The sequence below is a fragment of the Apteryx rowi genome, unplaced genomic scaffold (assembly GCF_003343035.1).
Source record: "Apteryx rowi isolate R43461 unplaced genomic scaffold, aptRow1 scaffold_390, whole genome shotgun sequence".
Classification (NCBI taxonomy): domain Eukaryota; kingdom Metazoa; phylum Chordata; class Aves; order Apterygiformes; family Apterygidae; genus Apteryx; species Apteryx rowi.
In genome coordinates, this window is record NW_020450419.1 from 364,632 (window position 1) to 389,159 (window position 24,528).

The 24,528-nt window shown below is 38.4% G+C and overlaps 1 protein-coding gene across 1 annotated transcript in view; it reads right to left on the bottom strand.

Moving 5' to 3' along the window:
- LOC112970328 (LARGE xylosyl- and glucuronyltransferase 1) overlaps positions 1-24,528 on the bottom strand; it is a 196,367-nt gene that overhangs the window by 108,271 nt on the left and 63,568 nt on the right. The window contains exon 4 of the mRNA XM_026074588.1: positions 16,669-16,792. Coding sequence (XP_025930373.1) covers positions 16,669-16,792 — 124 coding nt within the window. The remainder of the gene's footprint in view (positions 1-16,668; positions 16,793-24,528) is intronic.

Below are 24,528 nucleotides of genomic sequence, written 5' to 3' on the forward strand. Positions count from 1 at the left end.
TCCACTGATACTTCAACAGCAAGTTGTCTTCCCTAACTCTGCTCAGATCACCTCTGGGCAAAGCTGCCTGTCTTACATAGCAGTTGTTGACAGCCTAACTCAGCTTTCTCACAGTTGCTACAATTGTATACATGTTCATTAGAGTTAGCAGAAGTGCCATTATTATGGAAAGAAGCCTAATACAAACAAGTATCATAAAAATAAAATCAACCCTCCTTGTTTCTATGATGGTAGAGGGCAGAAGGGTGGCTCCTTTTCTGTTTGTGAATGAATTGTATACAAACTACATTCCTGTGGGTTTTATGTATTTTTATTCTTAAAAACATTTGAGCCTGGTGGCCCACACACTGAGATCAAAGAGCACAACACTTCTACCAAACCACCACAAATACATTAAACCAGAACCAGAYTCTTGTGGTGTACTTGCTCAGGGAATTGTAGTGATTCTTTTTTCTAAATTTATTATTATTTTTCCCCTGTAAACAGCTGATGGGATAATTTGTGCTGGATTTCCCATGTGAATACTTACTGCTGTCTAGCTGTAAGTGAAATCTCTGCATGGGTAGGTAACTTTAACCTCTTTGAAAGGGAAGGAGACTTGGTCTTGTTTGGAAGACACTACAAATATGAGTAGAATGAGAGTGGGAACAGTGACCAACAGGAGAGGACAAAGATCTTAAGAATGCTTCTCTGATATCAGATGAAAAGTCCGTCTAGCTCAGCAGACTATCTCCAATAGTGGACAGTGGTAGGTGCCTACTGAAGAGTATAAAAGCAGGAAAATTATACAGTGATACTTCCCCCATAAATATTCCCATGATTTGCAGCAATTTTCTGAGCCAGAGGTGGAATCTTTCTGTTTAATAGCATTTGATGGATTTTTCATCTATGAATTTAGTTGATTTTTGAATTCCTGCAAATTTTAGCAACTACTACATCCTGCAGCAAAGAGTTCCACAGCTTATTTGTAACTCCTGTTTGCATCCACCTATCTATCAATTTCATTTGGCTTCCCCCAGCTTTTGTATTAGAGGCTAGAATACACAATTATTCTGTATTTAGATTCTCCATGCCATTTTGTGGTATGCTGTACCTCTGTCATATTCTTCCTCAGTCATCTCTTTTCCAGGCTTCAGTCTATTTAGTCTTTCCTCATATAGAAGCTGTTTCATATGCTGGATCAACCTTTACAGCTTTCTTTTTTCTTCCTTTTTTAGTTTTACAAAAATCTTTTTGAGACATAGGGACCAGAAATGCTTGCAGTATTTATGGTGTAGTGCCTCACGTATTTACACAATAGCATAACACTGTTCTTTGCATTTATCTGTTTCTTCCCTAATAATTTCTAATGTTTGATTTTAACTTCTAGCTGCTAGAAAGCATTGATTCAATTCTTATTCACAGACCTAGCAATATGTCAAGGCTTTTTTGCTGAGTGGTAATGGCTACTTCAGAGCCCATCACTGCACATTTAAAGTTAGGATATTTTTTTCTCATGTGTCTTTCTCTCCATTTATTAACAGCTGCCTATTTATCCTCATTGGTATAAAGACAAAGATAATAGCTCTTAGATGCTTGTGGGAAGTCGGGTGTGGGGATGGATGCCAGTCATGACAGTGAATGTGGAAAAGAACAGGACAAGTGTTCTGGTTGGGTGAGGAGAAAAAATGTACTTTCAAGTTATGTGTCAGGATAGGACACATTTTAGTGTTTGCTAGAAGCCCAATCAATTAAATTCAATTATCATTACATTCCTATTCAAACATTCTACTCCTAAAGGTCATCAGTCTCACATATTAACGTGATACCTTGTTTTCAAATATGATTTTGTTGCACTCACCCTTCTTGTTGTTACATTACCAAAATTACGATAAATAGAGCAGTAAGGTGAAGCACAAGAAAAGAGAGAATTTATTTCCACTCTTGCACTACTGCTGGTTTATACATACACATACTGGAAGATAAAAATGGTACCTAGCTTGGAAAATCAGAAAGGAGAGCAAACATTCAAGAACATAGAGGAAAGCCAAACTAAAATTCGGTGGGACTGCATAGGTTTCCCTCATCGCTTAACATATTCCCTTATGCACTACAGATCCAAGCTCAGCAAAGTGCTAACAACTTGGTGTGCTATGTGCTTCTCTGACTGTGATGGGGTATGCAACAGTATCATTAAACAAAGCACTCAGAGCTTCAGTTAGCCAGCTACATAAAGCTGAGACTGCCTTTCTTTTCCAAATACAACCTTTTCCCGGTTAACCAGATCTGACTCCTACCTCCCTATCAGAAGAAAATCTATCCTGACTCTTCCTGACAAATAGGTTGCAGTCCATATAACTTCTTTTTGCCTGTTAAACAATGTATTTCCCATTCTTAAAGAATTCCTCCCTGTCTCACAGAATATAGCACTGTAGCAGTTCCTGAGCTACACAGAGTGCTTCCTGTTTAACATGGTAAGATGGGGGAAGTCTAGTTGATGTGTTTTCCCTGGCAGCATGTCCTTAAACACTTTACATTGGAAAAATGCAGCCTTCAATACTGTATTGATTTCTCTCTATATTCACTGCATCTTCTGAGATATGCTGGGGAAAAATATCAATCAAAACAATCCTCAGCAATGACATAATGTTCCCCTCCCCACACCAAGTAAAAGACATCCTTTCATCTTTCTGCTCAGCTGACTTCACAAACGCATCACTAGTGTCTGTACCTTGCAAGAACCTAAAGGTCAGACTGGCTGGATTGATGCACCAGGCTGAGAAACTGCAAGCCTGGAGGCAGAGGATGCCACCTTCAGTTATCCCTCTCAGAGGAAGGCTAAAAAACGGGATCAAATAGACTCAAATGCAGTCAGTTGCTACTGCCACCCAAACATAAAGGCTGCAGATTCACCATGGTGGGAGAACCGACAGCAACAGATGCAAGGAGTCAGAAGACAGCAAAGGATGGGGAGAAAAAGGAGAGCAGACTGTAAATAATGTTGTCTCCCTAAAGCTGTCATGCTGGGTTTTGTTATACTGGCCTCTAGAATATACTGATTGAAATAAAGCGAAATGTGAATTTAGGCTTTGTAATGAATGACCTGATGGAGATCTGGATTTCCAAAAGTATGCAGCTTCTAGTTGCTCTCACTAGCTTTAACAAAGGCACGATGTTTCTGAAGACTGTATCAGACTGGTGAGAACCTAACTTCAGAATCTTAAAAAAAACAAAGCGAAGCAAAGCAAAACAAAACTTCCTGGCTACAGTATAATCATAGAGAGTCCTGTAGGTCTGCACAAACCTTCTGAATTGTATCTCACAATGAACAGAAAACCAATGCAATCTATGTGGTGTCAGAATTTACAGCTAGTTGGTTCTCTATGAAGAAAAAACACATAAATTCTTTGCTAGCTGCTGATATCAGGCAGCTCTTATAAATGGCCCAGGCATAGGAAACAGCCCTGGAAACTCTGATGTGTGAATCAGATGACAATAAAAATTGTATTTTATCAGATTGGACAAATATCTTCCCAGACACAGTTGATACCTTTTGTCCGTAGTTTTTTCATTACTTGTTTAGTGCTCTGTTGCTGCTATGAATATGAAAAGTGGGATGATAAAATTGTTCTTAAAAGCATGTGACCCTTATTTAAGGCAAAGATAGGAAAATACTGTCACCATTTTAACAGCCATCATTTTACTAAGTCCAGAAAAAAAAATTGAATTTGCAACACAAAGCTTAAGAAAAAGGGGAAAATCAACAAAATCGTATTGCTGTCATAAGACAGGAACTTTTCTTGATGTGCGGTTTTTCTCATCACTTTTTCAGTTTCACACAGGGACAACTTATTTCTGCTGTGAATTTTCCCATGCCTCTTCTCATATTCATGAAAACAGACTCACAATTCCAGCAGCACTAACACAGATCAGGGTTAGTTTCAGGATAGTCTTTCCCATCTCACATTGTCCATGCCTCACGGTATCTAAACTCTTGGCAGGAACATCTGGCTGATTCTCTTTCACACTCTGTTGTTTTTCAGAGATCAACATTTTATTGCTGAGGTTGGGTTAACTGAATTTTTGAGAAAGGAAGGGAACAGCAGGTTGAAATTCAATGTGGGTGACATTTGTGTCTATCTTTAGCACACTGTATTTGATTTTGCAGGTAATTAAAGAAAATAAGAATCAGAAGAGAGAGAGAGAGAGAGAGACCAATTCTGAGCGACCAAAGAACCCAGGAGGAAGAAGGTGGCTGTCACCTGTAGCAGTTTCCTCAGTAGGAATGCCAAAAGAAATCTCCTTGCATTTCACCTTCGGAAATTCACTGCCTTTGCTCTGTCCTTGTCAAGTATCCAGCAAACGTTAACAGAAAAGTCTGATTTAAACTAAAACAAACTCTTCTGTTAATGTTTGCTGGATAACTTATAACTTTAACTTTGAATGTGATTTTTTCCCAGGTGATTCACAGGTTTTGATTATACTCTCTCCCATAACAGGTCCTTACTATTTATATGAATGGTTGTCAAGGAAACCAGAAATCAAGTAGTGCTGTATAACTTTTCTAGATTTAGAATTTCTTGTGCCTGAATACTTAAAAAAAAAAGAAAGAAAAGAAAAAGTAATTCACATTGAGAAACAACTGTAAGGAGACTGGAATTTATACATTTTTGCTAAAATTATTTTTCTGTTTCTGTTGGCCTTTGCTGCTGTTGTTCTTACTCATCATAAAGGTATCAGTAACTTTAATAGAATTCTGCTTCATCTCTTGCTTTATGAACAGATGATATCTTCCACACATACATGCAACAAGTCTGGATACAAATAGCAGTGAGTGAAAAGGTTGAGATAGAAATGGATGATTATCTCTGGGTCCTGGATAATGTAGAGCAAATGCAGAAATGATGGACCAAGCCACAATTGGAAAGGAAGATTAGATATGAAAAAGACAGAACAAACAAAACCTCCCAAATCAGCATCAGCATACAGTGAAGTAGAAGAATAAATGCAAATTAATTCTCCTCACTTTCTAACAAAGTCTGTAACACAGTCTGGCTGATGTTGATGCTTGTTTTTCTTTCTTTTTTTTTTTTTCTTCCCAAATCTCTCACCAGTACACACATATACACAAAGGACAAACTAGGGGGAAAAATGTGATTTAAGAATGCTTTTTCAATAACAACTTATTTAATAACAAAATTAACTGAGGTGCCAAGAGTTAGGCCATGCTCCATGTTTGAACCAACATGCTTTAAATGGATAAAACTGCAGACTGTTATATAAAATAGAATGGAGTGGGGTTTTTTTGGCTCTGCGATTTAGGTGACAAGACACTCAGACATATAGCTTATTCAGAAAACAAATGATGAACAGTAATTCACCTACTGGAATCTTTAAGGATTATCTCCCTCCTCTTAGGTCTTTGTCTGGCTTTCCTCCACAAGGTTTCCATTTCTCCCTCCTTGCTTAGCCCCACCAAACTCAGATGGCCAATTTCCATTTGACTCTAACTCAGTCCTTTTCTTACCTCCAATTTGAGGCATTTTTAATTCCCTCCACTGTTTCATGCTATCTCCAAAATCCTGAATACTCTCTTTGGTTTTATTCCCTCCTTTGTACAAGATGAGGCTGGAGAATAGAAAAGGAAAGAGTGGTCAGTCTCAATTAGCACTGTTTCTTGTTCCTTTGGGGCCTTTGGCCTCAGCTCACAGCTGTTTTACAGTGTGGCAGTCAAAGGTGGAGGACCTATCAGGGTCAGAACAATCTTAAGAGCAAGGAGAATAACCCAGTCTTAAGGTCAAGGAGAATAAACCAATCACAGCCTCCCAGTCCTACTTCTCCAGCAGAGGCCAAAGTCTTACCCACTTGGTAAGATGAAGCCATTTTTTTTCCTTCCTCGCAGTGAATGAGTGAAAAGAGACACAAGGGAACTGGGCTAGATAAAAAGGCAGGAAGCCAAAGTTTCCTGCTAAAAGCTGACACATAGGCAGATCTGGCTAGAATTTGGCCAGTGGTCAAAAGCAACTCATGGCTGCCCTTCTCCCTTCACCTGTTTGGAAAGATAAGGAAGATTAACTGCATGCTTTAATTGCTAGTGAACTCAATCAACAAGCTCTTTGTACCAATCCATCGGGGAAGATACAAATCCATGAAAATATTATAGATGCCAGCTTTTCAATTTTAGCAAATATGCAAATCTGTGTACATTAGCTGCAGCCATTATATGTTCTGGCAAATTTCCATGTGGCTCTTGGGGTCAAAGTCCAAAGACATCTAATCTATATTTCACATGATGTTAGGATATTAAACAAGTGTGTCATCAGAATGCACTGGCCAGAATAAAGAGCAACACCATCTCCTGTATAAATACATGTTATGCTGGGTTGACAATAGCCTCACTCAGTCACAGAAATGCATCCGGAGTGGGATTTTTTCCTTAGTAGATTTTGGGCAAGAGCCTTTATTTTAGGATGATGAAAGAAGGCAAAACAGTTAGTGACTAGTATTAACCAAATAATGTCTGTTAGAAAACTGTAGGTCTAAAATATTAAATATTATGCACATAAAGTTTGAGGAAAAGACTTCCTACCCATTTAAAAATTGAAAAATCTAGTCCTATTTGTATCCCATAAAAGAGAGAATGTACTTCAGTGCAACAGAGAGTTGTGGAAGATGCTGATATAAGGAATGAATGCAGCTTATACACAGACCTCTGAAATCCTAATGTGAGGTTAAAACTTGGTAAATAAATATAAACAAAAAAGGATGCATTCTGCTATTCAGAAGGAAATGACTAGCTAGCACCCAACATCTCACCAGTAAATCACCATACTCCAGAGCTATACTTTTACAGTTTCTACCTTCAGAGCAGGAATGATGGAACTTCAACAGCTGAAAATGCTGCACCAAGAAACAAACCTACCAGTGGGTGGAAGGCACCTCCTGCTGGTGGGACAAATGATGTATACCATAAAGAATTATTAGTTCTGTTATTTTCAGCAAAAACAAAGAATTAGCAGAAAAACAAAACATCCTCAGTCCTGCAGGGTTGGAGGACAGGTGAGTGGGGACCTATTGTATCGCAATTATTGTTGCAAGAGAATAAAAATTACATGAAGAAATTTTCTTTTCTCCAATGGTAAGTATTATAATAGATCAATGCTCCTGGAAACTAAAATGCTGCATCTGGGATAAAAAGGATAGAATGTATTACAATTATGAGCCAGCAATACTAACAATAACCTAGTATAAGAAGCACTGACTGAAATAGTAAAAAGTATTATTTTTCTTTGTTACTAGAAAGAGATAAGATGTCTCTCAAACAATACAGAACTACCTAGAGAAACACTGAAGAAAATAAAGATGTAATTAGGAAAGCTGGGCTCCTCCAAAGCATGGAATATTGAGCTTGATTTTAGTGACACCAATTTAGCTTCTGGCCTAGGTTCTGGTTAAATATTGGTCAAATACTATTTCAGATAACAGTGAAGTCACACAAGTGGTGTTTAAAGGAAGCCTCCACTTAGTAGCCATGTATCGCTTATCCTTCTTGAAACTTTTGGTATGAGGTTAGCTAAGGCCACTGGTATCACTCTAACTCCATGTAACCTTGCAGTTTCACCTAAGGAGTATCAGATAAGAATTGCAGTCAGATAGACAGGTGAGCACAGATCCTAAATTGCTGATTAAAACAACACAACTGGAACCATTTTATGAAGGCTTTTAGTTGTATCGGAAAAAAACTGGAATCCATTCAACTGTGGAAAAGGGTCAAACTGGAAGCAATGGAACAGTATATGAGAAAATTATCAGATTAAACATTGCTGAGATTTCATCCTCTTTGCTGAACGGATGAGACCTAGATATCATACCTTCGTGAAACAAAACTTTTGCAGGATGAAGTCAGTTTGAGCTGAAAAGTGAAATTTCACAATTTAGAAATTCAAACATTCTCACATCAAGTGATTCAAAAGTAAGTATCATCAGTGGCATCTAATGAATAACCTAAATATAAAGTCCCCCTTTAAAGCAGGTAAACAAACTCCAAATCAGCCTGAATGTCTCTACCCAGGCTGAGATGGTCATAGAAGACCTATGAGAAGAGTGACTTCAGTTCACTCTTCTTCAGAGTCTTCTTCAGACTTCAGAGTGTGCCAATGCTATGTTAGACACACATAGCATGGCTTGTAACTGCCAGTGCTGGGAAAAGCTGTCACACAGAGAGGTGTGCCAGGGTAAGATGAACACCATTTCTCATCGTAAGATCTACCATTTGATCCCTGACCCTTCAGAATCCTTTCTGCCTACACTGACTACTTGACCATTGAATGAGAAAGAGCAGCTTCCATCTGAACTATCTTACCAAGCTTCCCTGAATTTCAGTTGTTTCTCAGAAACAAGTTAGAGCTTAGCACTTTACAAATGATGAGTTCTAACAACTCCAATCCCCTGGTGGTGAATTAAGCATATTCTTGGAGGCCTTCAGCATGCTTATCAATCAGACATGAAAATATATGCACGTCAGATCTTTGTAAATCCAAAAGCAAGGATCACTAAACATTTTTAAAAGACGCTGGGATTAATAACAATTCTGGAAAGAAATGCCTTGAACAGTCACTGCTGTCCTATCAGTAATCAGATGCCCTGCCCTATGACAGGGAGTTATTCCTACAAGCATGCGATAAGCTGTTAAGATCCAAGACCATAGTCATTATTTGTCTTCCCAGATCCTTTGTTATCAGTGACAAGAAAAGGAATTGTGCTAGAACACAGGATGACTGTTAACTTTGTCCAGCAAGTACAGAGGTTATACAATCTAGAACCTTTACTGCAGTCTAAGGCAGTTCAAAATGTTGAACTGTTTTGACAGGGGGAAAAAAAAAGTGAGGTTAGGACAGCAAACTGCTTCCATTCCTCATGGAAGGGTGATACAGTTCTGAGAAGGCAGATGCCATACTGAGCAAACATAGTACAAACAGTAGTCACAGCAGTCAGTTTGAGGCACTTTGTTTTTTTAACATTTTTTTTTCAGAGCACACTGTATAATTTTAGTAAAACAGAATCATCTTTGGAAAATCTCATGTGCAGTCATTTATCTTTTCTCATCCTCTGCTAAAACTCCCTTCTTTGGAGGTGCTGCACACGTTGCTACAGTAAGAGTGACATTATAGAAGCTGAATGCCAAACAGGAGTCCTTGTTATTGAAATGTCACAGAAGTCAGCTACGGTGATACAGATGTTGGTGATGGTAGTGGAAGAGATCTGGCTCCTTATTCCTCACTTTAGGTATGATACAAAGAACAGTTACTCTGACTTGCTGGCAGAGGTAGATCAAAATGACTGTATTGCTTTCTCCTTAAATCAAGAAACAGTGGAGCTACAAAGAAGCCCACAACTTTTAGAGATAAGTTACAAAAATAAACAAAGAACTCCAATGATTCCAAGACACTAACACCAGCAGGGAAATGAAATGGGATTTATAAAGACAGGCATAAGGATTTCCTTTGGAATATCTAGTTTAAATTGTCACATGGGTGACTATCCAAAATTAGTTTGGAGACTTCAGAATTCATCCTGGTACATGCAGTAGAAGCACTGTGTAATATAACACAGAAAGCAGACTCCGCTTGAGAAAGGCCCAGGAAATACTGTACCTTCTTGCATCGCACTGGGTTTCATCCCAGGATACCAGTCTCTCACAATTTCTAGTCTTAAATTAACAGACAACATTTGTAAATCCTAGGAGAGTTTACACAAAAATCTACTGCAAAAAACTCTTCCATCTTTGGCATCTTGTCTAGCTTTATAGTCAAAGTCACAGGTGAGACTGTTGATAAAAAATAGGTATCACTAAGCACACAACAACTGCTGAAAGTCTGTAAAAGCAGCCATGACTGTCATTCCCATGACAGATTTCTGACTGACCACACTAATTTCTACAAAACTAGATGGACCTTCCTTTAATTGCAGACTATTTTGAGCAGGCACAAACTTAAGACTCAGTGTGATTTTATGTAAAATTATTTTTTCATATTCTGAGTCTGAATAATAATGGAAAACACTTCTATTTTTAATTTGCAATTGTGCATGGCTTTTTTGTGTATAACAAGAATCAGGAGATCAGAGGAAGTAGTACTTAGGCTACTCTGTATGAATAGGTTTTGACCACTTTACAAAGGTTCCACTGTGCTGGGGAGTTTGAATTACCATTTGTTTCTTGGTGGATACTGATTTCCTCCCAATCAGTTTGATGGAAAATATCTTGGCTTACAAAAACTGGTTTGTTAATATCCAGCCATTAGCACTGAAAACCACGGACAAAGGAAGGTTAACACCACACAATTCTTAGTATGGCAGCTTTGTGTCACAACCACAAGCATATTTTATTACCTGAATATTTCAGGTCTCTATCATTTATTATGTTCATCATCAAATGTGCAAAATCTAAATCTTTATGTGGGAAGAAGTAAATTTAGGTCTAAAACTATGTCATCCAAGCTATGAAAATCTGTACAATGCTTGGTCTATAGGCTTTGGTATTTAAAATCTGCAATTCACATTTCCTCTTATTTTTTAAATTATTCTTTAAAGAAAGGGAAAGGGCAGCAAGAACAGCAGTAATCTATGCGTTTTATTTCACTGACATGTACAGTAAAACAATTCACAGAAAGATCTAAGATTGCTGAAATGCAGGAGCATTGCAAACCCACCATAACATGACAAAATGCGACAAAAACATAATGCTGTAAAGACACTGTAATTAAATACCTACTACTGTACACCTTAATGTCAACATAAACAGATGCTGTGTTTCCCATCCTGTATTGCATTAATAACAAGTATAAAGTGGAAAATAAAGGAGAAAAAGTAATGTATGTTTGCTTTATGACTTTGTAGGTCTGCCTATGAGATATACAATGAACTACTTATCAGACAAACAATCACATATTGCCTTTAAACACTATATAATCTGCATGCAGTGTAATGCAAATACAGTGTAATTATTATAATCAATGATAGTCCATAGTTAGGTACTAGTCCTGTGAAAATACACTGTTCTGGATGAATACTTCTGAAACATCCAGTGCAACTGCTTGGCAAGGAAGATTGTGGAACACTGGAAAGTGCCAGTCAGTTTTGTTGTTTGAGGCTTTATCAATATTGTTATCATTGCTGTTACCCTCTCCAGGTGATGCTAACAAGCTGTTCCTCAGACATCATCTCACGTGTTCCCACTTCTCAATCAACCCCTCCCTCTCATGTTCAGCAGGAGGTTTTCTGCAGTTCCTTTGGAAGGACTTGCTTGAACATGTTTCCAAAATTGGTTAATGGCCATGTATGATAGATACAGCCCCACCAATGCTATCCTATGTTGGAAAAGCTTCCACTGGTAACAAAAAGATGGGATGGCTACTGTAGTTGTTTTTAGTGTCATCTGTTGCACAGACACTCATGAACAGATTGTTTGTTAAAAAAACCTAACCTGTTATTGGGATTTTGGCTTAGGGTAACTCTTGTGATGGCAATCCAACCTCTCAAACAGGACAATCGGTTGCTGTCTGGATGTTGAATGGAGTCTCCATTGCAACAGTCCTTGCAGAGGAATCTTAGCTGGATTGGGTGAAACTCCCTGAAACATTGTTTTGCCCAATTCTTATAAGCTGGCCTGTGGTCCTGCTTCCAGCACATACATGATACATCAATACATATTATCTTAAACTACATAAAAATCATCTCCTAACTATGGTAAATATGCACAAAAGACTGTCCTATGTGACCATTTCCACATCTGTAGGAACAGTTTCCATTGACTATTTACAAGTGTCTTATCTACGTAGAATTGATTATTTTGCAGTAGGGACTGTCTGGGAATCTCTGGGACAATGAAATTCTCCACCTGAGATGTTAATCAATGCATTTACATAAACAAACTGGTCTAGGCACAGAAGAGCTGCCTGGGAAAACATCTAGAACTGTCTGAAATTCCCACTGGGAGACCTCCTGTAACAGTCAAATATTCATTGTGCAGGTGGCTAGCCAGCCAATCAATCACCTAGTTTCAGTTTGGCCCATTGTCTCAAACAAGTCCATTATCTCATCTGTGCAGATGACTAGCCTTTGAGTTCCTGGACCACCCAGGAAATTAGTAACATAAGTGCTGTGGGTGAGCACATTAGCAAAGCCCTGAGAGCCAGCTACACTACAATTATGACTAAAGAACAAACTTGATTTTCATACTTAAATCTCATAGCCCTTGCCACACATCTATCTGACCAAATGATGTCAATGTCTGACCTAGTGAACTGCCTTCACAGTTCAAATGGAAAAAAGTGGAACTTCTAAGGAGTGATTCATCTCATCCTAAAGTAAATGCCTAAAGTTAGATGATACTGATTCCACACTTTATCCCAGATTAGTTTTGCCCTCTGGATCACATCACTGATTTTGACTGAGTGTGCAGACTACACTGACATTTCTCATATGAAACCCATATAAGGCAGCACTGGTAGTGAGAACTGTAGTCTATTGGTTTCGGGAATGAAAAAAAGCTGGAATACTGTTCATTAGCAGAGAAGCATGGAACTTTTCACATTTCCCTTTCAGGTCAAATGCTCATTTATTGCAAAAGCCCATTCACCATCTCTACCTTCCAGTTCACAGACCAATTGCAGCACGTTTGTGGGCTGAACTATTTAAAAGACATGGCTTTTCTGCTTTACTAGTGATGACAAGACTACATTTATCTGGGCCATCAACAGTTACACACAGCAGGGAAGATAGATAACTGTTCCTTCTCTCAGTTCACCTGATGTTGTCAGCAGTCTGTCAGGCAACATCTGGGAAAACAAACCTGCCTCATCTATATTCCACATATCACACATTCAGTACTGCTTTATCAGTTGCTACTTCGGCTCTGGGCCAATGTTGATCACAATGGGTTTAATATCTGTACGTTCTTATGAGTGAATTGACACAAGATTCCACATCTAACGATGAAGTGCTGAAGCACTAAGGGCTAGAGTGTTCCATGACTTCAATGGTTAGCTCTGGGCCTTCTTCACATAAGACTGAACGGAAAAACACAATATCCTGCAGCTTGATACTTGCAAATCACAGCTGTAATGGTTTTTCTAGATCAATGTTTTGCTGGTATAGTTTTAGGTGCATTGTTTAACCTACTTTTCAAACAGAATGTCATCTGCCATGATAAGATTTACTCTCCCACTGAATTTAACACTACTGGTCAATCCATTAATATAATGACTTTTGCTATCTACTGTTACATGTTTCTAGAATAGTTTGCACAACAGATGCATTCTTCTTTCTTTTATTTAAAATTCAAGGAAGATAATTTCCAGTTTCTAGTTATTTTGTGGGATGCAGTGCTGTAACAACTACCCCTAGTACATTAGGTCCAAAGTTGAATGTCAGGGCTAATGTGGTCACATAAAGTGAAGCTACACTGTCAAGTAACTTTCCATTTTGTAGTCATAGCCATATGTGGCCACACAGATTTGGAAGTGTTACAATGTAGGTCATACTGAGTGGAAGGAGCGTGAACTCTGTGCAGCTATGGAATAGCATTTCTGGTAGCACACCAGGTATCAGGTCCACACCTCAAGGATGCTTATTGCTAATTACTAACTGCATGCAGCAGTTTAGTTAATGGGACAGAGTTGCATTGGCAGTACAGTTCAGAATCTGAACAGTTTCTCAAGTAAGGGAGAGCTTTTAAGCACAGATCTGCCTTGTGGTTAGTGCCAAGACAATGAGGAGAGAAGCCAGGTTATGTTGGGGGTGGCTATGAATGTCTTAATAGACCTGGCTGTTATAATCACCAAACTGGCTGTTTAAAAGAAATGCATCCAGCAAGCTCCCATCCCAAGCATGGCTAACCTTTCTCTTGGAAACACTGTTGCCTTGGCTCAGCTCCACAGCCAGTACTCCTCCTCTTCCTCCCCATCCCCTATCCTGTCCCTCAAACAAAATAGACATTTCCTACCCCCTTGTTACTCCATGCGTCTTCCAAACAGGCTGGTATTAGTTTGGCAGCACCCACCTTGAGGGAGAAAATGAACACAAGACTGTATGTGGTGCAGGACAACCATAAACAGCTGTGACACCTCACAAAAGAAAAAATCAATCATCTTCTCTAAATTTTAAAAGAAACTTCTGATGCATTTAATTCCAAGCAGCAGACTGAAAGCACATATGTTGGTTTGCTGGCAGTAGAAAATCTGGGATAATCTTTAGTATCTTGTCTTCCCTTTCTTGTAATGAAGGCCTTCCATTCTCCTCTAAAACCTGCAAGGAGATGTCATCTACTGAAGAGCCTTATTTTCTCCGCTTTTTTTCAGGATGCTGGTCACTCTAACTCTAAGCTAAACAATATGCATTTTAAGAACTTCAGGAGATGTTAAGGAATATTGCCAAATATTTTAGTCTCCAAATTCTGCCTTTTAAAAAGTTAATAATCTAGTGGGAAGTGTTGCCTGAACTCTAAATAGCTACTTGAAAACAAGCAAGCGTTCATATTATTTATGGAGGATCTAACATCATGTGCTCCCTTCCACTGGCTGAGTAGGAGCAGGATTTTTCCTAGGACTTAAGGGCTTAAGCTAACATGCCAGCTCCTGCTGCGTTAGGAAGTGAGGGCCTGGAAGCCCATACTTATCCAAAGGGAAAAAGACAAATATGAAATGAAGTGTTTTCTGTATCAACTAAAAAGTGTTCCAAATGTGAATGAAAGCTATGCAGAAACTCCTCAAACTCCTGTTCAGTCTAAGCCTTTTTAAATTTCAGTCACTGGTATCAATTACAGAATTAAAAAAGAACTATAGAGGGTCATTAAAATTGAAACATGGTATATACTATAACACTGGATTCATAGATTACTTTTGAGAAAGGTAGAATTTCTAGCAAAACTTTCCAGTATCAGACCTGTTTTCCTAACACTGGACAGCCTAATATAGCTCCCAACAGTACATGTGAAAAAATAAAAAAATGCAAAACAACCATCAAAACCTCTCTAGAGGTTATTCAGGAAACAAAAGAAATGAGTTCCTACAGCTGTCTGTAAACAGCTCCTCTGTGTTCTTCGCTAAAACTTGCAGAATGATCTGGATATGAGTCAGTATTATATCTAGCTTTTAAAACTCTGTTTATATTTACAACTCTTTGCTGTCATTTGGCCTTGTTCTGTCACATTCACCTATGCTGAGTACTATTTTATACACAGATTTTTGGCCACTGAAATCAGGAGAATTGCTTGGTATGTAGTATGATGAACTCTGAGCAGGAGTGGCAGATCTGGAGAGATGTATTTATGCATCAATATCTGCATCCAGTAAGAGAGCAATCCCCAACCTAAAGCCTACGGGGTTACATGCAAGGCATTACTTTCGGTCACCAGCCATTTAAAAATTAAAGTTGAGTCAAGAGGGAGGGCAAAACAAGACTTTGCCCTATAGCATTTTATCTGCAAAACATTGCTGCCTATAAATCAGTAAGCTGGGGATCACTGAGGTCTTTTGGTTATTATTTACTCAAGTAGATTGGACCATACCCAAATGACCAGAAGGAAGACAGTAAGAGGTCTGCCTTGCCCAACTGAGAGGCTAATTAAGCACCATGAAAATCTTACAATTTACAGAAAAGCTCATCTAATATAGACATGTACAAGACTTACAAGAAGAAACCTCCTTCTTGCTTTAAAGCTATAAAGAACCGACGGAAAATATCTAGCTAATTAGGTTAATAGCTGCTTATTGCTTCATGTAGGAGGAAGAGTAAAACAATAAAAATAGCTACGAATGAAATATTTTTCTCAAGGATCATTCTTTCCCTTTACCATCTCTTTCTACAACATTTTGCACTCAAGATTCTACCAAGTGGTGTGCTTTGAATTTACCTTAATTAGCACAGCAATTTGCTAAATTTTGTTTTTCCCTTGTTTCAGGATGTTGTTCGTATTTAGCTCTGAACAGTCTGATATGCTGTACAAATTATTGCCACCAAATCCAAATGTTAAAATTTGAATACTTCACTCTACCTTCACAGTAAAAAAATGTGCAGCTCTGAAATGCAGTGCTTTGCCTCTGTGATCTAATTTAAAGTTTCCAACTCTATGAAAAGATAATACTTTATGCTTTGAGTAAGTTATTTTTTTCCCATGGAACTCTCCTTTCTTCCCAGTCATTCCTTTTGAAAGGGCATCCAGATAAAGCAGGTAGCTATTTCAAAATGTAATACTGAATACCTCTTCAGAGTGTGTGTACTTATCGTATTACATACGCATGCTTAAGGAAGGCAGGGAGGTTGAGTGTTTCCAGTAACAGCCTTAGGTTTATTGAACAAGATACTTAAAAATCCACCACTGCTACTAAAAAGAAGCACCCCTAGCAAAACATAATGTGATCAAATGCAGTTCAACCTGGGCAACCAGAGTCCCCTTGATAGCAGGCAAAATTCTAAGCTGCTAAACAATATATTCCATTAACAGAGAAACTGCACTGATTTTAGCAAATCAATATCTTTCAGTTACATTTAACTGAAGACACAATCATGTGGGTTAGAATTAATTTTAATCAGGGAGAATGTAGTGTTCTTCACCCCAATCCAGACAGATGAATAAAAGGGATAAGATGAAACCAGAAGCACATGAATAACATGTGTTTTGTCCTTCTTTACCTTGAGCTCATCTGCATCGTAGAAGTCTATGCGCACAGCAGGGACCATCCACGTCTGGAACAGAGTTGCCAGGATCTGTTTGGCAATTGCATCTGCAATGAGGTGGAAGTGGAGTGGGTTTCGCCTGATACAAGAAGGGAGAGAAAGGCATTGGTCGAAAGGTTTCTAACTCCTATTGTAAGAGAACAACATCAGAAATTAAAAAGCTTTAACTATGTCTAGCATTGCAGGATAAAATGTACAGCATGTTTGGCGGAATTCTACTTTCGTGGCCAAGATGCTGATACACTGCTACAATTTAAAGAAACATGACAATAGTACAAATACTGGACCAGTTTCTGGATGATTGTAAATAAATATAGTTCTTTTGACTTCACTGGAATGTGATGATTTATAACAGCTCAGGATCTGGTCCCTTCTACTGGGTCTTTAAAAGACAGCCAAGTTAATCCCCTTTTGGGGACGTTAGCTGTGAAAGTCATTGCTTCCAGTTTTCTAGGTCAGCCTGGTAATTTATCTCTGTGGTAAAAACAGTTGTCTATGGAGAAGTGGGAGTGGCGGGGAAGGTTAAAAAATAATCACCTAAATGAGGTGACATTCCAGGACCACTGAGTTTGCATGCACCACTTCTACAGAGCCAACTTGGGGTATCAACAGCTATCCCAGGGGAACCCAGAGCGAAATGTTCCAAGTGAGTGCCTTCTAGTACCAGAATAATGAACAGCTTCAAGAAACAGACTGACTGGAGACTGTAAATCTCCCCACATCCTTGTTTCTAAGAGCGAAGAAAGGCTGAAGAAAAACAGGAATAAAGAAAATATTTCATTTTAAAGTCCCAGATTTAGGTTCATCTCTATACTCATATGACTTGGGCTAAGACAAATGCTTTGAAACAGGATGAGTGATTAGCCAATACCAACAAGAGTGGCAAGGTTTGACAAAGCATATGGATTTTTCTGTAACAATGTGAGCTTTGACACTTTAAATCACTTATCCTTGCTTCTCTCTTTGAGGGAGGTAAGCGACAGTCTGATCTTTATTCAACTTCTGTGGTAGGAGTATGAAAACCTGCCAGTAGATCTTGGTTATGATCTGTAGTAAAAAGGGAGTCTTCCATGTTTATCCCTAGCTTAGCAGCTCTCACAGTTAGCAGAGAAGGACAGGAGTTTGCAAAAGCCAGGAAGAAGACAGATGGTCCATTTAGCTTTTAGCATTGGCTCAACCTTCCTTTGATCCCTACGAAGGAATAGTGGAGTCTCATTTCTGTGAAATTTATAAGGGAAAATGGGTGTACTTGTCAGCTGATATTTTTCATTTAAAAAAGAAGAGCATTTAGTTTTAGATGGTAGTTAAGGTAGAAGATGACTGATGCTACTACATTCTGCTGTGTGAACTAAAAGAGAAGAAATCTGTCAGTTTAGGCCAACACACTTCCATTATACTTTCGGGCCTAACCCAAAAGGTCAAGGTTATTTCTCCCTCAATTTCCTGCCTTAATGAACAATATGTGCTTTTCTCCTTAATGCTATTCCATTCTGCTTTAAAGAGTAATACTGTTTCTCACTAAATAAAGCCCACAAGAAAACATAAAAATACATATAATGGTTTATAGTATCATAACACACCTCTCAGCAGAAACAGGAGATTGTTGTAATAACAATAAGCAATGTATGGCCTGATTTTGCAGCGTTAGAAATACTGCACCTAACATCCAATCCAATTCCCAGTGATCTCAGTGAAGCTGTTCTACTGGTTGCAAGAGGATCAACTTACATGCTTGTAGGAAAAGCAGAAAAAGGGCATGTTAGAAGCCTTACATGTGAGTTAACCACCATGATGGCAACTGATTTGAGTTCAACAATATCCAATGCACTAAGCCACAACGTCCTTTCCAAAAAGACAAAGGCTTTTTTAATCTCCAGCATGATCTGGAATGGGCAGGGGAGAGGGAGTGTTGCAGATTGCCAGCTGCTGAGTGTCCCATTACAAACCCAAAGGGATCTCATCAATTATGTCTGCTTCACCAGCCCAGCAGGAGAGGAGAAGAGGACATCCTGGCTCATGCAGATTCTGCAGTAACCAGGCACCTTGCCAAGAAAAAAATTGGGGAATAACAGCGATCAGGAAATGCAATTTCATTAGCTGAGAAAAGGCCAAGAGGAACAAAGGTACAAAAGCAGTGGGTACTGGCAAGGCAGTATCTGAAGGCAAATATGTGTAGAATAGGTCCCTCTGCTCAGCAGGGGTTGAGTCTGGTATCGTGTTTAGGAGTATTTCCCAGCTGGTTTTCTTCTGTAATGTCTTTTCTTTCTTCAGGGTCATTTATCCATATATTATGAAGTAGAATAAGAAGAGAAAAAATCAGTTAAAAACAGGAAAGCCACATACTCTTTTAAACCATCATTTAGTTAAAGGGAACTGATACAAAATATTTGGAGATAAAATATACCAGGTGAAAAGAAAAATTCCAATATAAAGACACTCAGATTTTCAGTAGCAGTTTATACTTATCCGAGTGACCCAGGGTGTGTGCAACTTAAATGGGAGCAGGTGGGTGACATTTTCTCTAGTTCAGCTCATACTGGGGAAAACAAGAAAGTAGTTGTACTCCTACACAGAAATCTCTTTCAAGTTGTTAGCCTTATGGTAAAGATTCAGCTGGAAGGGAAGTATGTGTCAGAGACAAAGCAGAAAATTAATACTTACAAAAATATATCTCCAAAACCGAACAGTGACCCACTGACATCTACAACTAAATATGCATCAGCCACAGAAGATCTTACTCTCCAGAGGAGATTTTAGCTATGTGGACTGTGGTGTTTGAGTGTAGTGCTAGAAGGGAACAGAACACAGACTCAAACCTGGAAGACCTTCTGAAGGTAATAGTACTGGCAAACACACAGGTGACATCTTTTACCCATTATGGTATCTGCAATACACTAAACCTAAAAGACAGAAGCCTAAAGATCAACCAGCATGCACTGCAAGAGTTAATGCTTTAAGATCAGAAACCTTTCTCAAAAGACATGAGATAGGGGTGTCTTCTCTCCCCTTTATCATTTGTCAACATGATTGAATCACTGGCTGTGAGAATGAGAGGTGACAGTCAAAGATATTGTGAAGGACTCTACTAAAAGCTATATTTCATTAGACTTGGACCTTTTGCTGTATCATTTGGAGCCAGTAAAACTATTCCATCCTTCAGGTTGGTCTTTTTCGAGGACAGAGACATTTTGGGATACAAGGTTTATAAAACTGAAATCAAACTGTATTACTACTATGGTAAGTCAAGGGATAGCCAGGTGGACAGCAATCCTTCCCATGCATTTAGCAGCTACAGTTTAAGAAATTTTGGGAAGGGAGGGAGAGAAACCTGTGCCTCCCAGAAGGTTTGAGAGCCCCTCACGTGGGTACAAGTATGGGTGGCAAGGCCTCTGAAGATCTTTAACTAGCAGCTGAAGACAATGAAGTTTGCTAGAGGAGGTTGAATGCATGATCAAGGTGGAAAAAGTTATGAAAAAATTTGTATGCTGTGGTTTCCTGCAATATCTGGGGCATAGATGGGATAACCCAACAGGACCCTTCCAGCTCCCTGAGCCTCAGAACTTTGGAGCAGGACAGCTTTCTTGGGTTGAAGAGAACCTGGAACTCTCAGAGAAATTGATGACCAACACATACTTCCTCTTCTCCCACTCAAACTGGGAAGTGAACTTTGACTTCACCTGCTTTAATGAGCTCAAAGCACAGCTGTGTTTTGTGTTTATTCTTAATGTGTATGTTATCCCATACAACTCATTTTCCACTGAACATGCCATGAGAGCAAATGAACCACACATAGCAGAAATTGGTTACATCATGTAACGCACTGCTAGAAATCACCATACTATTAATGATGGCAGTATATTAAACTGTATGAAACAGTTGAGGTCAAAAGGTGACAGTTTTGATAAACTACTTCTAAAAGATTAATAGATTTTGAAAAATTCCCAGTTCTTGTGTGAATTTGCGAGTTTGGGAGGCAAGGTTTCTAGTGTACCTGTTTCCAGAGCAGATAACCCTGAAACTCTGAACCCCAGGTTTTCCAGATTCCTTACTACAGAAACAGATATTGAAAAAGCCAGGGAATTTCTCTCCAAGTCCAGACAACCACCTATGCTCTTTTATCTCAAAGATTTTGAACATCTGAATTTTTACCAAATACAACTTTTCAGTTTCTGCTACATGGAAAATGCTGACATATTAATATCTTAATGTGAAAGAAAGTCATTTCAAAATGTGGGCATTTCCCATCAAGTAGAAACTCAATGTTTCACCACTCAATTTAGAAAACCACAAATATTCATATATTGTTTCTACTTATCTTAAAAACAAACCACTATTTGACAAAGTAAACCATATCTAAAAAAAGTATTTCCTTAAATGGCTTTTCTCAAAAGTGAATGAAAAGACATTCTGGCCAAGATTTTCAAGCACGGATGCTCAAATATAGGCTCTTAGGCCTAAATATAGAAACTTAAGTGAATGCTCTTATTTCCAGAATTGCTGAGGTCCTAAAAAGTCTAGTAAAATGAACAAAAGTCAATAATTAAAAAAAAAACAGACTATGAATTTAGGAACCTATCCTGAGGTACTCATTTCTATAGATTTTTTATCACAATGTTTTATTTTTACATTTCAAAAACTTCTTATTCCTCACCAGAGTTTTGATCTGCTCAAGCATTTGTGGCCTATTCTTTTGGAATAGCCATTGCCACAGAATTAAATATAAAAATCTACAATTGAAAAAGGGAGTAGTGAACCAAGATTCACTCTTCCCTTCTGTATTATTCCATAGCTCAATTGTTAGCAATTCAAAAAGCAGCTGCTTGGTTGCATGGTTCTCTCTCTGCAACAGAGGAATTTTATTTTCTAAGAATATAGAAAGGTCAGGAGCCCAGGGGGGTTATTTCCAAAATCTATACTTTATTAAGGGAAGCACAACAAGGTAATACTTTTTATATCTGTAACAAATGGTTACAAGAACTTGAAACAGAAATTATAAAAGGCAGCTTGGGAAAAAAATCTTTCCAGTGCCCATATGACAATCCATCTCTCATATGGGGAGAATTTCAATGGGAAAATCATTAATGATTTTTCATACCCCTTCACATCCCGTATTGATTAAAACACTCTCCAAACTATTGGAGAGATCTTAAAGAGGCACAAGCTGCCTCATTCATGGATCTTGTTTCGTGTCAACCAATAGAAGCACTCTGGAAATCAACTAGAGATTTCATGGCTAGATTTTTTTTTAACATTGCTTTCTCTGTTATGTTTGCATTGTTAAGACAGCTAGAAATACAAAAAGATGTGTGTATTATTAATGCATCTATAGTAGTAAGAAACCAGATCACACATTAGAGTTTTTGCCAGAAGAATCTCCCATAAAACAGACTGACACGTTAAAAGAGATGGAAACAATGACAGAGGTTTTAAAATCTCAAATAAACTCCATTAAAGCAAAGTGGTCTCCATGGAATACAGCTATTAGATTACATAAGCTTTAATTACCAGCCAGTGTTGACTTGTGACTCTTGGAAACTCCATATCATCCTTTTTATTTAATTTAGATTTTCTTTTGGTTTGTATCTTATGCTACTTTTTCTAAGAAAAATAAGTTTATTATACTTAGATCAATCTGTAATACAGTTTGAAGTCCTAACCTTGATAATACTTAAGACATATGCTTGATTTTAGCTTGTGAACAGCCTCCTTAAAGCCAAGAGGCAACTTCATATAAGAAAGCATTTGTCTAGTTGACTTTGGCTTTGTTTATACTACGAACCTCCTGGCACCATTGCTATGCTAGTATTGCTTTAGGATAGATGCAGGGTGCAGCTACGAAAGTAGTGACAACTACTTTCCCAAACCAGATGGGCTATGCCAAAAAAAAATTAAAAAAAATCACTCTTTTGCTGGCATACAAATGCCTGTATACAAGGGAGTTCACTGGCAAGGCAATAGTAGCTGGCAGGAAAGAGAAGATAATTTTTCACAGATTCTCACATTGACCTAACTGTCAGCAACTGTGTATTTTTGGCCTTTCTTCATTCCCTAATGCAACATGGTGTTTAGCATGTTTAACGTCTTCCCTAATGTAACATGGTGTCTTTGGAATTAAAAATAATTTTAAAAATTAAAAATATTTTTAGCTTTTACTCAAGTTAAGAGTTACCTAAATTAAGATGGGAATGAACTTTGCAATAAGAAGCTATAACCTATGGGCTTCTTTAGCTTCTTCTGCGGCACTCCAAGATTTACAGTTTTCAAAAAACATTGAAAATAACTTGGCCCAGTAGTTGCAGAATTTCCAATGAAAGTAACAACCATAGGACACTGTGTTATTTCTGAAAATGAAATGCAGATACTTTTGGAAAGAATACATATAGTCTTGCCCAAATGACCCAATATTTTTAATTTCTAGTGTTTAGTCTTTTGCCTTGGGAAAACTAAACTTAAGCTGCACTCAGAGCACAAAGATACAAGCTTGGGAGTGTCAAACTGGCTCAGAGAGAAAACTTTTCACCCCTGCAACAGATTTATAAACTCTGTCATAATTAGAAACTAGATGCCTAAGACAGGAAAGTAGAAAAGTTGCAGGCAAGGACTGAGGGCTCATTCTAAAAGCTTCCCTCTGTGTAGACGTTCCAATGCATATTTATCAGTCTGCAAACTCCACACTATTCCAACTCTGCTGAGTCTCCCCCTGAGAACAGACTGTCAGTTATGTCAAACTGGGTGTTAAAAGCTGCTGGGATTTTGTGGCTTGAACATGCATTTTCTAAAGACAAAACTGAAATCAAGCTCCTGTTCCATTGGGAATGAAATGCATTTTCGAACTATGGTATTCTTATAAGAAACCCACCACACCATCCCCTTCCTCCTCCTCTTTCTGCTCCCTGGAGCCCGAAGACAGATATAGTTTCTCAGATTGCCTGGACAAGTAGCTTGCCTCTGTCTCATGATATGTATGGTATGACTAGAATCAGAAACTTGCTGTTTTAGTCCTGGCAGAGAAGACCTGGAGAGAGCTAAAACGCTCAATATACAGGATGTGCTGTACAATAATGCAAGAGAGGATACAGAACACTCCATCCATAGAAAATCCTGTAGTTTTCACCCCACATTCCTGCTGCCTTGCGTCTTTCTGTCCTGCACTCTAGCTTAAAGTTGGGGGTATAATAAATATGTTAATGCACATGGGGAGGATTATGAGACTGACATGGCCTCCTTTTCTCAGAATTTTTCTGCAGGCTGAAGTAGGCAATCTAGAGACCTCTTTTTGTATCAAAACACACAGAAATACTAATCAGCTAAAACATGCTTTAATTGCTAAATTGGAAGGAAATGCTAATGAAAGCTTGTGCGACTTCTTTGTGAATTTCAGACAGATTCACTGAAATCAGTGCTCTTACAACAAACACTGAATGAAATACAGCAGGAACAGAAAAGGAGATTAAGGATGTTTGCTATGACGACCCAGCTGTTCAGTTAGTAGATTGTGTTCAGAGTGTTGTAGGGCAGGATTGAGGTGTAGTGGCACTGTTGCCTGAGGAGAACCTACACTGTGTCCGCCCATCTAATAACAACCGTGTTTTCTACACAAGCTTCTTTCAGTTATACAATACGTTCTTCACATACTTTTGTTACAGGCAAACTCCGCTCCTGCTACATCAGGTTTAGCTGAACATTGATCATCAGAAACTTCTAAAAAGGAAAAATAAATTCTCTTTGACAGTATATGTGGAAGCATGTTTGTTCTGCTTGTGCGAAAATGTACTTGAGATTGAATGTGATGATTTTACAAGTGGAGGACTAGGT